This window comes from Rattus rattus, chromosome 17 (genome assembly GCF_011064425.1).
Source record: "Rattus rattus isolate New Zealand chromosome 17, Rrattus_CSIRO_v1, whole genome shotgun sequence".
Taxonomy (NCBI): domain Eukaryota; kingdom Metazoa; phylum Chordata; class Mammalia; order Rodentia; family Muridae; genus Rattus; species Rattus rattus.
Window position 1 is genome coordinate 31,646,056 of NC_046170.1, and position 15,531 is coordinate 31,661,586.

At 47.5% G+C, this 15,531-nt stretch overlaps 1 protein-coding gene across 5 annotated transcripts in view; it reads right to left on the reverse strand.

Moving 5' to 3' along the window:
* Adat1 (adenosine deaminase tRNA specific 1) overlaps positions 1-15,531 on the reverse strand; it is a 34,093-nt gene that overhangs the window by 2,370 nt on the left and 16,192 nt on the right. For 2 of the 5 annotated variants that reach the window (XM_032887924.1, XM_032887928.1), the window contains 2 exons: positions 14,175-14,261; positions 10,660-11,064 (listed from right to left, as the gene is read on the reverse strand). In XM_032887924.1, coding sequence (XP_032743815.1) covers positions 10,929-11,064; positions 14,175-14,261 — 223 coding nt within the window. In that variant the 3' untranslated portion in view covers positions 10,660-10,928. Of the gene's footprint in view, positions 1-10,659; positions 11,065-11,609; positions 11,863-14,174; positions 14,262-15,531 lie in introns of those variants that run through there. The other 3 variants (XM_032887925.1, XM_032887927.1, XM_032887926.1) reach the window with 3 other exon arrangements.

Consider the following 15,531-nt stretch of genomic DNA (forward strand, 5'->3'; position numbering starts at 1 on the left):
GATGGAGCCCACGGCTTGCACATTGGGCAAGCACTCTTCCAATTTAGCTACATCCTTTTGTGAGCACACTGTAGCTGTCTTCAGACACACCAGAAGAGGGCATCAGATCTCATTACAGATGGTTGTGAGCCACCATGTGGTTGCCGGGAATTGAACTCGGGACCTCTGGAAGGGTTAGGGTTAGGGTTAGTGCTCTTAATGGCTGAGCCATCTCTCTAGCCCGAAATTATTTTTTAAATAGTTCTGGGGATACAACTGAGATGTAGATGGCCTCTACTCAAGAAGCCCTAAATTCCTAAAGTAAAAAAAAAAAACTTTGCAGTCACTCCTATTCAGTATTGTTCTGATAGAAAAAATCAATGCAATCGGGAAATGCTGGGGAGTTTGCTCAGCTCAGTGTTTAAGAACATCAACTGCTCTTTCAGATCTGGGCTTGGGTCCCAGCAACCACAAGATGGCACAGAGCCATCTGTAACTCCAGTTCTGGGGTATCCAACGACCTCTGGTCTCAGGTACCCATGATGTGCCCATACATATATGTAGGCAAAACATTTATACCCAAAAAGTTTTCAAAAAGAAAATAATGAAAAGTGTGTATGGGCAAGTCGAGGAGGTGGATACATTGTACACATGTGTGAAACAAAGTAAATAAATGAAAGATTAAAAAAAAAACCCAAAACATTGACACCAAAACTCCCAGCACTCAGACTGAGGCAGAACTGCCATGAGTTGATCTACAGAGAGAGAGAGAGAGAGAGAGAGAGAAACCTAATAGAAAAAAGGAAGATGGGGGTTGGGGACTTAGCTCAGTGGTAGAGCGCTTGCCTAGCAAGAACAAGGCCCTGGGTTCAGTCCCCAGCTCTGAAAAAAAGAAAAGAAAAAAGATGATAAATGAGATGTTGGATGCAATGCAGAGCTTGGCAGCCCACACAATAAAGCTAGAAAAACAGCTCACCACGACCATGCTAGGGAGTCTGGGAAGTATTCCCCACTTCATAAAATAAAAATCAGAAAATAAAATAAAACCTAAATAGGGCTGGAGAGATGGCTCAGTGGTTAAGAACACTGACTGCTCTTCCAGAGGTCCTGAGTTCAATTCCCAGCAACCACATGGTGGCTCACAGCCATCTGTAATGAGATCTGATGCCCTCTTCTGGTGTGTCTGAAGACAGCTACAGTATACTCATACACATAAAATAAATAAAATCTTAAAAAAAAAACCCTAAAGCTTTTAAAAAATATTTTGAATATCAAGAGCTATGAAAATTGAAACCAAGTAGAACGTGACTGCTGAACAGCAGCTCAGTCGTGTGTGTGGTGCTGGGAGCAAACCCAGGGCCTCAAGCTTGCTTCACAGGCCCTCTGCCATGGGCCAGCCCCAGCCCAGTTACAGATTCTGATGTTCTTATGTACCAGCTATAGCCAACCAGAGGCAATGTTTTATTGCTGGCAGGAGCAAAATCCAGAAACATTTAGAAATGAATTTAACGCAGACTCCCAAGACATTAGGGGAGAAAAATGAACAAGACAGCATTGGAAGGAGGCACAAGCAGAGCTGGATTGAAGGATACAGTGTCGTACATCTGAGTATTATGAAGATACATGTGACATCCAGACCATGAGTCATTGATCCCACTTTAGTAAAAGTCCCAAGAAAGGCCAAGAATAACAAGGAATGTAAGAAAGACGCAGGGGAGACCAGGTCCAGTAAACACACCAGCATCATTAGTAGCAGTAATTAAGAGAACTAACCCAGCACTCCAAGGCTGAGACGGGTATGAGTCTGAGGTCAGTCTGGGCTCTTGAGAACAAAACAACCCAAGGATGTGGTGTGATACAGAGTAGAACATGAGAAACTGAGGCTGGCTGTCCATGGTGCATGCCTGAAATTCTAGCAACCCTGCTTGCTTGGTAAATGTGTTCCTTTTTGTGTACATACATGCAGAGGTGTGTATGTGTGTGCACATGCGTGTGTACGTATGGAGGCCAAGGGTCCCATTTGGGTGTTTCTCAGGAGCTGTCACCTAGTTTTTGAGGCAGGGTGTTTCGCTGGGATCTGGGCTGGCCCCTTAGGCTTTGCCTGCTGGCCAGTAAGTCCAGCTCCTCCCCTCCTCCCCCAACCCCCTTGTTGCTGTGGTTCGCACCTAACTTTATCATTCTTGGCTTTTTATGTGAGTTCTGGAGGCCGAACTCAAGTCCTCATGTTTGGCTGGCAAGTACTCTGTGGGCTCAGGCCATAAACCTGAACTTATGAAATGTTTCATTTCAGCGGGTTAAATAAGGCCATTTTATTATGCAAGTACATGAAGGACTTTGAGTGTCCCACCAACCCCGTTCTCTCCTACCCCTCCGCTATAGTCTTTGTTCTCTAAGCTTTGACTCTACTTTGCCTTCTGCACATAGGTATATGATTTGTCAGATCTATAGACCACCCAGGGCCCACAGATGAAGAAACACTGAACTAATTTATTATGATTAGTCCCAATTGTACTCATCATCTTGCAGACGATAGAAGGCTACTGTTGTTTTTTAACGGCTTAAGAAAATAGACACTGGGGCCGCGGGGGAGGGGAAAAAAAAAGAAAAGAAAATGGACACTGGGAGCTGGAGAGATGGCTCAGTGGTTAAGAGCACCGACTGGGGTTGGGGATTTAGCTCAGTAGTAGAGCGCTTGCCCAGGAAGCGCAAGGCCCTGGGTTCTGGTCCCCAGCCTGAAAAAAAAAAGAAAAAAAAAAAAAAAAAAAAAAAAGAGCACCGACTGCTCTTCCAGAGGTCCTGAGTTCAAATCCCAGCAACATGGTGGCTCACAACCATCTATAATGAGATTCGATGCCCTCTTCTGGTGTGTCTGAAGACAGCTACAGTGTACTCATATACAATAAATAAATCTTTAAAAAAAAAACGGACACTGAGGTTGGTCTCACCACCTGCTTCTCTGGACACTACTGTACTGAACACTGACCCGCCAACTTGGAGTCTCTCTCAGTGAACTTGTCAATTCCCCCAAGCCACCACTGTTTGTGCCTCACTAATTGTCTTCCAATTACTGCTGTATGCCACCCCCACCCCAACCCCCTAAAATCATGGCCTCCTGGCTATTGTCTCTGTCCTGTAGGTCTTTGTTGCAGAGGACAGTCCCATGACCTCTCCTCAAGTCTCCAAAGCGCTGAGTTGGCAGATTAAAACCATTCTCCTTGCAGGACATCCTCGCTTATGACCCAAATGCATGGTCAGCGTCCTCCCAGCTCCCCTGGGCTCTGTCATGTCCTGTCTTCATCTCTACCCTTACATACAATGTCCTCTACCTCACATGCCTCCCTCAAAACTGCTCCCTTATGTGCCTCTTGCTAATCCCCAATCGTCCCGGAACTCTGGTACCCTAGAACACAGAAGGTTACTGTGTCCTTCTCTCAGGTTGGGCGCTGGCTCCCATCCCAGTCACCTCCCTCCCCCTGTGCTCTGTGTTCTCTGTGGAGTCCATGGTCATCTTCCTAGAGCTAAGGAGCATCATGAGAAGAGAATGCATCTTCCCAAACCCTCTACTCCGAAACCTCGGATGCAGAGAGAGCTCTACCCGCATCTCTTCTCCCGTTCCCATCCCTGCTCTCAGAGGATTTCTTTCCTCCGAGCAGCATTTGGAAGCAGCCAATAGAAATGCTCCTACTGGGGGGAAGAGTCGTGAGGGTGGGACTGGGAGGCGGGAGGGGGCGGGGATCAGGTTGTAAAGTGAATAAATAATGGGGAAGATGCTCCTATAAAGATTCTACATAGCACTGGGCCATAGAAAGGTTTAAAAAGTGCAGCCAATTCTCCTGCTTCTCAAGGAGAAAGAAACTGACAAAGCTTTGTGGGTGGCTTGGAGGCAAAGCCACAGAGTTAATTAGGAGGCTACGTGTACGCCTGTGATCAGCGGCTTCAGTCCTTCTCTTCGGGACCTTGAGCGAAGCAGACGTGGGCCGAGCAGTGCCCACTTGCACCTGCCTCCACAGCCAGATTTATCCGGTAGGCTTCCACTGAGGGGAAGCTTTTAGGTTTGGTGGGAAAGCTCTGTAAGTCTAGACAGCAGACTGGATACAGTTGCTTCTGAGCTGAGGGGCAGACCCAGACTGGAAGGTCCCATGCACAAGTCACTGTCTGTGCAGGAGACAGCACTCCTCAAACCTGTGCTGTGTGTGACTGCATTTTGTCCTCACAGGCCTGATGCCAGTGGGCGAGGATACGGACACTCAGAACGATTTAGTATCTTCCCTGGAACCTAGGCCACTACTACATCCTGGGGCCACATTCAACTCTATTCTAGTGCCAGGCTCACCGGTGTTCTGCTAGGTCAGAGGTTAAGGAGGCCTGCCCTTATACATGTCCCACAGAAACATGCGTATGTTTCTTAGGATCTTACATGGAGTCCGCGGGGACAAAATGGGTCCGCTTTGGACGTGGAGTACATTCCAGTTTAATGTGAGTTCTGCTTTCTTGAAAATTGGGCTTGTGAGCCTTACGCCAGTTTTATACTCCCTTGTTTTAGAATTCTGCTGAAGTATTTCGAGCAAAAAAACTAACTCACGTGGCTATCTATTGTTTGAGACAGGGTTTCTCTGTGTAGCCCTGGCTGTCCTGAACTTGCTCTGTAGACCAGGCTGGCCTTTATATCAGAGATCTGCCTGCTCCTGTTTCCTGGGGGCTGGTGATAAAAGTGTGGGCCACCACCCCCAGTCATGGTCCTTATTGTAATCTGGTTGGTTTTTATTCTAAACTATGGTAAGGCAGGTGCTTCATAAACAAGAGATTGATCCCTTGTATGTCTGGAAGCCAGGAAGAACAGATTAATATATGGGTTAATTAGTTAACATGTGGGTTAATTAACAGATTAATTAGTGAAGCACAATCCTTGCTTCTCGATGGCCATCTTCTAATACATTCTAAAGTGGTGGGATCTTTCTGGGGTACTCATTGATTTTATCGAGACAGAACCCTGTCTGACTCAGGCTGCCCTTGAATAGAGGGCAGGCCCTGGAGGTCCCCCGCCGTTGCCTCAGAGTGCTGTTAAGGCAGGTAGCATCACACCGGCCTCTGAGCATCCTTTATAACGGCACCAGTCCCATTCCCGAGGGCTCGCCTGATCGCCCGCAAAGATTCTGTCACGTTACCACCGTCATATGGGGAGTTAGGATCTCAACCTAAGAACTGCGGAAGGAGACAGACAGGGCAAGGCAGGGCTGGGCTTTCAAGTGGAGTTTGGAAGGTAATGAATGTTCCCAGCAGAGCTCTCTTCTCTCACAGATTCCCTTCGCCCTCTGCCTGCCAGTCTCTCAATGCAGGAGTTACTGAGCGTCTATAGAGAGCTATTCCTGACGGCACTGAGTTAGCTGAACAACATTATTACTGCGGGAAAATACCAGCGGGAAGGTCATTTCCCAGAGGTCAAAATAGCCCCACAAGAGGCAAAAAATAAAACCCAAACCAGGAAGCTGCTGAAACCTTGTACAGGAGGAAGAATATAAATATCTGGAAGGAGCAGGGCCCTAAGACTTCAAGAGGCCCACTCTTCTTTCTCAACAAAACCCGATTCAAGGCCAATGGCGACCGGCTGAGCCTGCATCTATGTTGGTGAGGGCGAGTTGCTCCCGGTACACGTTCTCAGCAGTTCCCACAGGCCCACGCGGGCCTGCTGTGGAACAGAAGACAGATCTGGGAAAGGGCTCTGGGATCCCGCCCAGTTGCCAGGGTGGTTTCTCGGCTGAGGGGCCCACCGTGCCTCTCCTTGGAGACACCGCAGGGCTCAATGCGCTTTTCATTCTCTCAGCTGCCTGGACGAACGGGCACCACTGTTCCCATTGTGAGCTCTTCCCTTAGGAATGGGGCCAATTCCGAGGAACATGTGCTTGAGAGCGACATTTGGCAGTTTGGGTTTCTACTTGGAGGGATTTTCTGCCTCTGCCTTTCCCCCCAGAGGCTCTGGCACAGTAGGACACCACAGAGCAGTGCCAAACAGAATTGACTGGAAATGTTGGTTCTTAACCCTTGCTGACTCATCTGGATGAGGGCAGATCCAAACCAGAGTCTCCAGGGTGCTAGATTAGTACAAACGTTTCCCCTTCCCCTCCTCCTCACTAACAGTCACCCTGCCCAGACTCAGGTCATAGAGTCAGTACACTGAGGAAATTCCCCAGTGCTTTAGTTAGGCAATTAAGAGGTTTCTTTTGCCTTTTGTTTGTGCTTTGAGCCTGGGTCTTACTACTTAGCACTGGCTGGCCTTGAACTCAGAGGTCTGCCTGCCTCTGCCTCCCTGGATCTAAGGTAAGTACTACCTCACCCCACCCAGTAAGAATTGCTTGAAAGTGGAGCTGGGCAAAGAGCTCAGGGGGAGTACTTGCTTAGCATATGAAAGATGCTGACTTTGATTCCCAGCACACAATTTAAAACAAACAAACAAACAAACCCCAGAAAGCCTACCCTACACTTGAAAACACTTGAGCATCCTAAGTGTTGGGACTTTCTTTTGTGGAACGGAATGGAGGTCAGAAGTCAAAGGTTAAATATGTTCCCTGCACACAACTGGATGTTGTGCTGGCAGAGTTGGTGCGGTCACGTGATTGCACCCATGGCTGCTTTACTCAAGTTTATTCTGCTCCCAAGTAATAAGGACTTTTTCCTATCACAAATCTAAACTGAGGTATAATTACAGAAAGGGGGGCACAGAAAATAACTGTTGACCTTCATAAACTTCCACAAGACCTGCATTTCTCCATTTAATACCCTAATTAAAGCACAGACTGTTGGCCGGGCATGGCAGCGCCCATCTCTAGTAGCAGCTTTGGAAAAGTAGGCTGGGAACATCACAAGTTGGAGGCCAGTTGGGGCGTCAGCCCAGAACGTCACCAAACAAACAAATGGGCCACGGGAGGTTTTGTTTTTTCCAGTGTTGGAAATTGAAAGTAGTGACTTGCATGTGTTAACAAAGGCTGCATCCTACTCACTGTCCCCGTTTACAGAAACTACAGAAACGAATTCAAAGGCTACTTACTTAGCAGCTCTGAGTCTCTGACTGATTTCCCTCTGGCCTTTGGGCTACAGGACAGCCTGCAAATCATTTCAGATCTACTTGAGTGGCTTTACAGGGAAAAACATGTTGGTCCAGTTATAGACACAGTTTGTTTCAGGTTTTTGCTTTTTCTTTCGTTTCTCAAGATGTCTGGGATGTCCTGGCACTAGCTCTGTAGAACATGCAGGCCTTCACCTCAGAGAACTGGGTTTCAACTCTAATCTGCTGGGATTAAAGGCATGCGGCAACACTGCTCGCACATACGTTGTTTCTGTTGGAGGCTGTTTCCTACTTCTGTGACCTCTGTGCAGCCAGGGAGCTCCCAACAGCTCTGGCTTTCTCACCAGCACCGGAGACAAGTGGCACTTGAAAACTTAACTAGCCAAAAAGAGCTGGTGTTTAGAAACAAACCGGAAAACTCTGGCTTTGGAACCTTGTCCTTAGGCCAAAAATGTCAAGGTCTGGGTTGGGGCAACTTTCCAGCGGCCACAGACACAGGCAAATCAGACAGGGCCTGCATTTCTCCAGCAAGGCACTGGCAGCCAGGGCAGCCCGTTTTCTCCACAGTGAGCTCATGCTTGGCCCTGGGGAATCCATAAAACATGGCATTTAACATGGCATTCCTCCATCCTGAAGGAAGAACTATATGAACACACATGTACACACGTATGACTGAATCAAACTAAGTTCTAAAAGTTCTGAGGAAAACTTACACACACACACACACACACACACACACACACACACACAGGGTCATAACATTAGACCCTATATTTAGGAACACAGGTGAATGTAATTTCCCTCCAGAGCCAAATCTGGGTGATTTTTCTTTAATTGAAGACACAATTGTGTGGAATTATGGGTAGAGCTGCTGTCCCATTTCCTGTGCAGCTTCACTTCTGAGAGGCTTCTAGTTTTTCTACAGTTTAAATACAAACTCCTCCCCATGAATTAAAGAACCCTGAGAGGGATGTAGCTGGTGGTTGTGCATGACTACCACATGTAAGGCCCTTCTTAGTCTCTCTGATGATCAGGGAGAACTGTCCTGCTGCTTGTCCTGTTCCTGGGTTTGGACTATGGGCACCAGTGAATGGGTTGGGTAGGTAGTGGGGGACATGCATGAATGTCCCCATAGTCTCTGACTTCACCCAAGTAAACAGGTTTGCTGCAGCCAGAGCCTGGAGAGGACCACAAGAGGGACACAGTCAAATAACAGTGGGAACCACTTTGGCTTTTGAGGCTCACGGCTTTGGCCTAAGGCTCAGACTGGATAACGGTGCTGGTGACTGGGCCCAGACAGGGTAACTTATGGAGAGGATACTTTCTGGCTGGGGATTTTAGGAAGCTAAAGGAGTTCAAGGGCAGCATAGGTTTTATGACAGTTTGAGAGCATACAAGCACTTGCCAGTATTACAGAGATGTGATTTTATGGCATACATAGAATTCTAAACTTTTCTGTCTCTGACAGAACTCCAGGTGCTGGGATTAAAGGTAACTCCCCTCCCCCCAGTGTAAACTTGGGTTTTGTTTTTTTTTTTTTATTAAGATTTATTTATTAGTTATATATAAGTACACTGTAGCTGTCTTCAGACACACCAGAAGAGGGCATCAGATCTTATTACAGATGGTTGTGAGCCACCATGTGGTTGCTGGGAATTGAACTCAGGACCTCTGCAAGAGCAGCTAGTGCTCTTAACCGCTGAGCCATCTCTCCAGCCAGTAAACTTGGGTTTTAAGAGCATAAAACAGGGGTTGGGGATTTAGCTCAGTGATAGAGCATTTGCCTAGTAAGCGCAAGGCCCTGGGTTCGGTCCTCAGCTCCGGGTGGGGGGAAAAAAAAAGAGCATAAAACAGGCTGCAGGCTGCTGGGTGTCTAAATACCACCATTAGCTCTTGAGCAGTAAGTGCAGCTCAAGGTGAAGCTGCCTTTAGTGTCAGCCTCCAGTGCTTTCTACCCATATGGCAGTGTCCAAGGGTTTTAGGTGTTTTGGGTGTGAGTAAATTTGACAGATTATAACTTTAGGAGTAAAAATGTATACTCTGAGACCCTTTCCTCTTACTGGGTTGCCTTGTCTAGCCTTACTAGGAGAGGAAGTGCCTGTCTGTCTGCACCTTGATAAGCCGTGGTTGCTTGATATCCATTGGAGGCTTGCCCTTTTCTGAAGAGAAATGGAGGAGTGGGTGCGGCTGGGGAGAAAGGGAGGTGGAGAGGAGGGACTGGGGGGGTGAGGAGGGGAAACTGCAGTTGGGATATAAAATAAACAAACAAGCAAATAAATAGTTATAAAAGTTACTCCTTCACATTTTATTCAAGTCTTTATGATATAAAAATCTCATAAAAGAACCCCGCATGGTGGCACACACCTTTTATCCAGCACTCAGGAGACAGAGGCAGGCAGATCTCTGCATTTGAGGCCAGCCTGGTCTACAAAGTGAGTTCCAGGACAGCCAGGGCTACAAACAAACCCTTTCTGGAAAACCAAACCAAAATAAAGCGCAGCGCACCGCAGCGCAGCGCAGTGCAGCACAGCGCACAGCCCAGCCCAGCCCAGCCCAGCCCAGCCCAGCCCAGCCCAGCCCAGCCCAGCCCAGCCCAGCCCAGCCCAGCCCAGCCCAGCCCAGCACACACAGCACACACAGCACAGCACACACAGCACACACAGCACAGCACACACAGCACAGCACAGCACACACAGCACAGCACAGCACACACAGCACTATGAAACACAGTGACACTGAGTAGAAGCAGAGCTTCTATTTCCAGCCAGTTAGTCACGGTGGGAATAAGGTGCGCGCTCTTAGGTGACAGTTAAATAGGGTTAGTTCCTAGGTCTTTTGCTGATGCTGTAGGAAATTAAGGCATTTGGGAACTGAGTTAACAAGAAAACAATCTGATCTAAACAGCAGGCACCTGGTAGGACTGCTCAGCTGATACAGGTGCTTACCACACACACCACAGCATGTGTGGGCCCCATAAATAGCTAAAGACAATCAAACCAGGCCTTTGTCTCATGTAGTTTGGGTGCAAGCTGGGTCCCCAGGCTTTGGCTATTCTGGCCATTTTCTTCTTTGCCACCTTCATTCTCCACTGGCTGTCTCTGTGTGGCAGGAAAAGATGGTGGCTACTGGCAGTTACAAGATTATGGTGGCCCTCACAACACTGGTCAGAAGAAAATCTTGGAAGCAAAGTATGGTGTTATATTAGGAGTCAGAGATGAAAAGATCAGAGCCCAAGGTCATCCTTGGCTGCATGTTGAGTTCAAGGCCAGCCTTGTCTCAAGCAAAAGGGGGGGATAGGGGGAGGAGGAGGAGGAGGAGACAGAGACATAGAGAATATCTTCTTGTGCTAGCTATGATGGTGGCTTATGCCTAGAATCTTGGCACTTGGAAGGCTGAAGCAGGACTGAAAGCCAAGGACAGTGTAGGCTACAAACAAACAGACCTTTCTTGGTAACTGAGAACAGAGCTTTCCAAGGCTAGCCCTGTGCTGAGCCTGAGGTAAAGTTGACTGAGAACAGAGCTTTCCAAGGCTAGCCCTGTGCTGAGCCTGAGGTAAAGTTGACTGAGAACAACTTTCCAAACCAGCCTGAGGTAAATAACTGGTGGCCGAGGACCGGGAATGAAAGCATCACGTTCCAAACTCTGATGCCGTGTGTTCCAGAACCAACCAGACACAGCTGAAGGCCGATACCAAGGTCGTTTCTGAGGCTACTTAGCACGGAGCTGCTGCAGTCTGATGAGGTTCTGGGTTCCATTTATGACACCAAAGAGGGGCAGTGCTCTCGGAGAAGGCATCTCTTTCTCCTTGGGGTTTAACCAACAGGAAAGCAGAGGTTTGCTCAGCATGGAGGGAGGGGCAAATACTGTGAAGGGTCCTGATACCAGCGGGTCATTTAAATTGGTGGTAGTTGGGTGGGTTTCTGATCCAGGACGAAAACGGTTGTACCCTCCGGAGTGCACTCCAGGCTTCCTGGTAGGCAGACGCGGCCTCCTTGTACTCCTGATAGGTGTCCAGCTTCTGCACCCTAATGCACACATGCCATCAAGCACAGTTCTAAATGGAGTGCTTGCCCTTAGAGCAACTGGGCACATTCAGACAGCAGACCAGGAGCAGCGGGAGCAGCCTGTCCCTCACAGAGAATTCATGTTAGAGCAATAGACGCTTGAGTGGGTTAGAATCACTGAACACTGGCTTTGTATGGGCCTTGCACAGTCAAAGTTTTCTTTCCTTTGTGGTGTTGAGGATCAGAGTTTCATGTATGCTGGACAGTGTCCTCCTCCTATCACTGAGCTGTCTACCCCGCCCTGACTTAAGGTTTCCACCAAAGGATCTAAGTTTAGAACCTTCTTGGTTGGTTTTTTTTTTTTTTTTTTCTCGGAGCTGGGGACCAACCCAGGCCTTGAGCTACCACTGAGCTAAATCCCCAACCCCTCTTGGTTGTTTTTTAAGAAGGTCAGTTAACACTACCTTCTCCTACCAGAGCTGCAGTGGACATCCTTTAGCCTCTACGCTTTGAGTGGTTGCAATTCTTATTTGTGAGACGTTCTTAGATAAGGACTAAGACCAAAGTGTGGGTGGCAGTCCTCTGAGTCCTTATCTTGTCTTGGCCTTGAGTTCTGCCCAGGCTTTTTAAGTCCTGTTTGAGCTAGAATTCTCCTGTGTGCTTTAAACAGCAGCTCTGTCTGGCTTTCACCTTTCATCACCTTCAATACTGGACCCAGTTCTTCACTCTGGGCTGAGCGTGGAGCTCAGGTAGATGCTTGCTGAGCAGCATGGAGCCCTGGCTTTGGTCCTCAGAACTCAGTAAACCAGGTGTGGGCACCTGGAAGGCAGAGGCAGGAGGACGGGAACTCTCAAGGCCATCCCTGGCTACGTAGCAAGTTTGAGGCTAGTTGGCCTCATGAGACACTAACTCAAAGGGGGGGAGGAGTTTTGTTTCTTTGTTTGTTTTTTACTGTCTAGCTCATTACCCTGCCTACCTTTAGCAAGAATCCTATTTACTATAGGTCTACTATATTACCTAAGAATTACCCTAGCCTGGCTTTGATCAGCTTAGAGATTTTCCCACAGACCAACCCCCTCTGCTCCTGACTCAAAGTTTTCACTTATTCTTATACTTGGGAGCTGAGCCCAGTTTCTTTCCCCTGCATCCCCTGAACAGTCTTCTTCCTTTAATACTTCTGTAGCACATACTTCTCACTCACAGAATGTATTTTTTAATTAGAAATGTTTATTTTACGTCTATGAGTGTTTTGCCTGTGTGTCTGGGCAGCATGCTTGTGCCACATGCTCATGGTGTCCGGAAGAGGGCGGGCGTTAGATCCCCTAGAACAGAGGGGGCCACCAGGCCTAAGACCTGAACTCCAGTGTCCTGGAGGAGGAGCAAATGATCTTAACCACTGAGTCATCTCTTCAGCCAGACTCCACACAGATTTTTATAAATAGAATTCGCTACAAAACCAAGTACAAGCCATGCCTGTGTCAAGCACTTTTACATGCAATATTTTTATTTATATTCTTCTCAGCGACCCTGTTACATGGCTAATATTACTATTCTTACCATCAATAAATCAAGGCTGGGATAACCAATCTTCATTGTCAATTAGATTGGCTTCATAGTTAGAATCGCCAGGGAAACTGACTTCTGGGCACACGCATGAAGGTGCTGCTTTCCAGGGAGGTTTGACTCAGGGAGGGCCCACCCTGGATGTGGGCAGTACCACACAGGGGTCGGGGTCCCAGACAACAAAAAGAAAAATGGAGTTGACCACCCTTGCTCTTCTCTCTGCTTCCTAATTCTGGGTACAGTTTAAGCAGGCACCTCCTCATCTTCCTTCTACTACAGACTGTGCCCTCCAACTGTGAACCAAGAAGTCTTCCTTAAGTTGTGTTCACCAGTTCTTTTTACTACAACAACAACAAGGACATACAGAGACCTGCCTCCCAATGCAACTTTATCCTGTCTCACTCCTGTCCTTTACTCTTACTATTTATTGGTAAGGTCATTTATCTTGCCTGAGTACCATGTGTATGCAGTGCCTCAAAGGCCTGAAAAGGGTGTCAGATTCCCTGGGATCAGAGTTTTACATGGTTGTGAGCCACTATGTGGGTACTGGGAGTTGAACCTGTGTCCTCTACAAGAGTAGCCAGCCAGTCCTCTTCTTAGCCTCTGAGCCATCTCTCTGATCCCTATATTTATTGTGTGTGTCTGTCTGTATGTGTGTGTTTGTATGTACGTATGTGTGTGTGTTTGTATGTATGTCATGTATGTGTGTTTGTATATATGTATGTGTGTGTATGTATGTGTTTGTATGTATGTATGTGTGTGTGTATGTATGTGTGTGTGTATGTATGTATGTGTGTGTGTGTATGTATGTAAGTGTGTGTACATGCTCACATGATGCATAGGAGTGTGGTGGAGGACAGCGGTATGTGGGGAGGAGACTCCAGGCGTATGTGTGTGTGTGTGTGTGTGTATGTGTGTGTGTGTGTGTATGTGTATGTATGTAAGTGTGTGTACATGCTCGCATGATGCATAGGAGTGTGGTGGACGTGGGGAGGAGACTCCAGGCGTACAGAGACAATTCTTCTTGCAGTAAATACTGATTTGAGTTTTATTTTAATAATTTCTCTTGTTAGTAAAGAGGAGGACCCATGAATTTGATAATATCAAACTGTATTTGAGTCTGTGCTCCTGGAGCTTACCACCAGAGGTCCTGGGTCCCATCCCAGCATCACAAAGTCAGCCAATCAGTCAAACGATAAAATGGCAGGAAACAAAGGTCAGTGCTGTCAACATGGCGTTTGGGAGGCGGAAGGTGGGTTTGAGCTTAAGCAGTGTATATTGTGAGTTTCAGTTTCAGGCCAACCTGGGCAGTGAGATCCTATCTCAAAATAAGTAAATAAATGTGTGAATAAGACTAAAACTGAACCTTCCTCTTACCCTTTTGTGCTACTTGCAAGAACAGCCTCTCCTCTAACTTAGTTAAGACCTTGACACAAACTCTACAAGGAAGTTCCCATTCTCTCTGGGTAAGCGGTAAGTGCCCACTCACCAGCCAGATGTCCCCCTAGATATAAGCCAGAACCAGAGCAGAAGTCTTTGCAGACAGAATAAGGGATGGACAAGCTCACCTGACGGAGTCCGGCCGCTCGTCTTCTGCAATGCAGCTCAGCAGCTTCTGGAATGATCTAAAGAGTTCCACCTTGCTGATTCGGGATCTGTTCAGAAGAATCGAGTAGAGGTCACCTCCAGCTGGTTTCGTACCAGGCCTCATCACAGCGCTCAGGGGTGAATGGGCCACATCTCCCATCCCTCTGGACCCCATAAGGAGAAATGCAGCCCGACCTAAAACGTCTCCTCAGCCTCTCCTCCCCTGACACAAAGTCTTGCTGTATTGCCCAGGCTGGTCTTGATTCATGAGCCTCCTGCCTCAGTTTCCCAAGTGTTAGGACCACAGGTATGGGTCACCACCACCTGCCTCTCTAGAGGGATCTGTGCTGTGAGGAACTGAAATACCTTGCTGGCAAGTCACGCTGACTTGTTAGCCACACGACTGTGCATTTTCAGAATTAAATCCCACCAACCCCACTCAAGCTTTCAGGGGACTGCAACCCCAAATAACATAACTGACCTCTCAAATCCCAAGGCACAACCACCTATTAAATTCATTATTTATTCCCAATCAGTAGAAACTATGAACAGTCTATTAGGTTTTTGTTTTGTTTTGCTTTGCTTTGGGGGGGGGGTGTTGTTGTTTTGAGACAGGGTTTCTCTCTGTCCTCTGTAGACCAGACTGGCCTTGAGCTCAGAGATCTGCCGGCCTCTGCCTCCTGAGTGCTGTGATTAAAGGCGTGAGCCGCCACCACCCAGCTCGCTTGCTGTCCTTGCAGAGGACCCGAGTTTGGTTCCCAGCACCCACATTGGGGGCTCACAACAGCCTTGTTACTCCAGCTGCAGGGGAGCTGCCATCCCCTTCTGGCCTCTGCGGGCACCTGCACTTAAGTGCACAAAACCACAAAAAGAAACACACATATACAAATAATGAAAAAGCAAAAGTATGTGCTTCTCTCTTCCTAAGGACGCAGGTTCAGTCTGCTGCCCCCATCGAATGGCTCACACCTATCTGTAACTCCAGTTTCATGATCCAACGCTCTCTTCTGGACTTTGTGGGCACTGCACATATGTGGTACACAGACATATATTCAGGCCAAACACTCTTATACATAAAACAAAAATAAATATTTTTTTAAAAAAAGAATTAAGTTTTGTGCTAGTGTGATGGGTCAGTGGGCGAAGGCACTTCACCAAGCCTGACAACCTGAGTTTCATCCATGGGTCCCACATGATGGAGAGAACCATTTCAAAAGATGACCTCTGACCTTAACACACATGCTGAGTCATGAGTGTTTGCAAGCACACACATATATAAAGCACAGACACAACATAAATAAACGTAATTAAAAAAAAAAAAAAAAAAAGGGGGCTGGA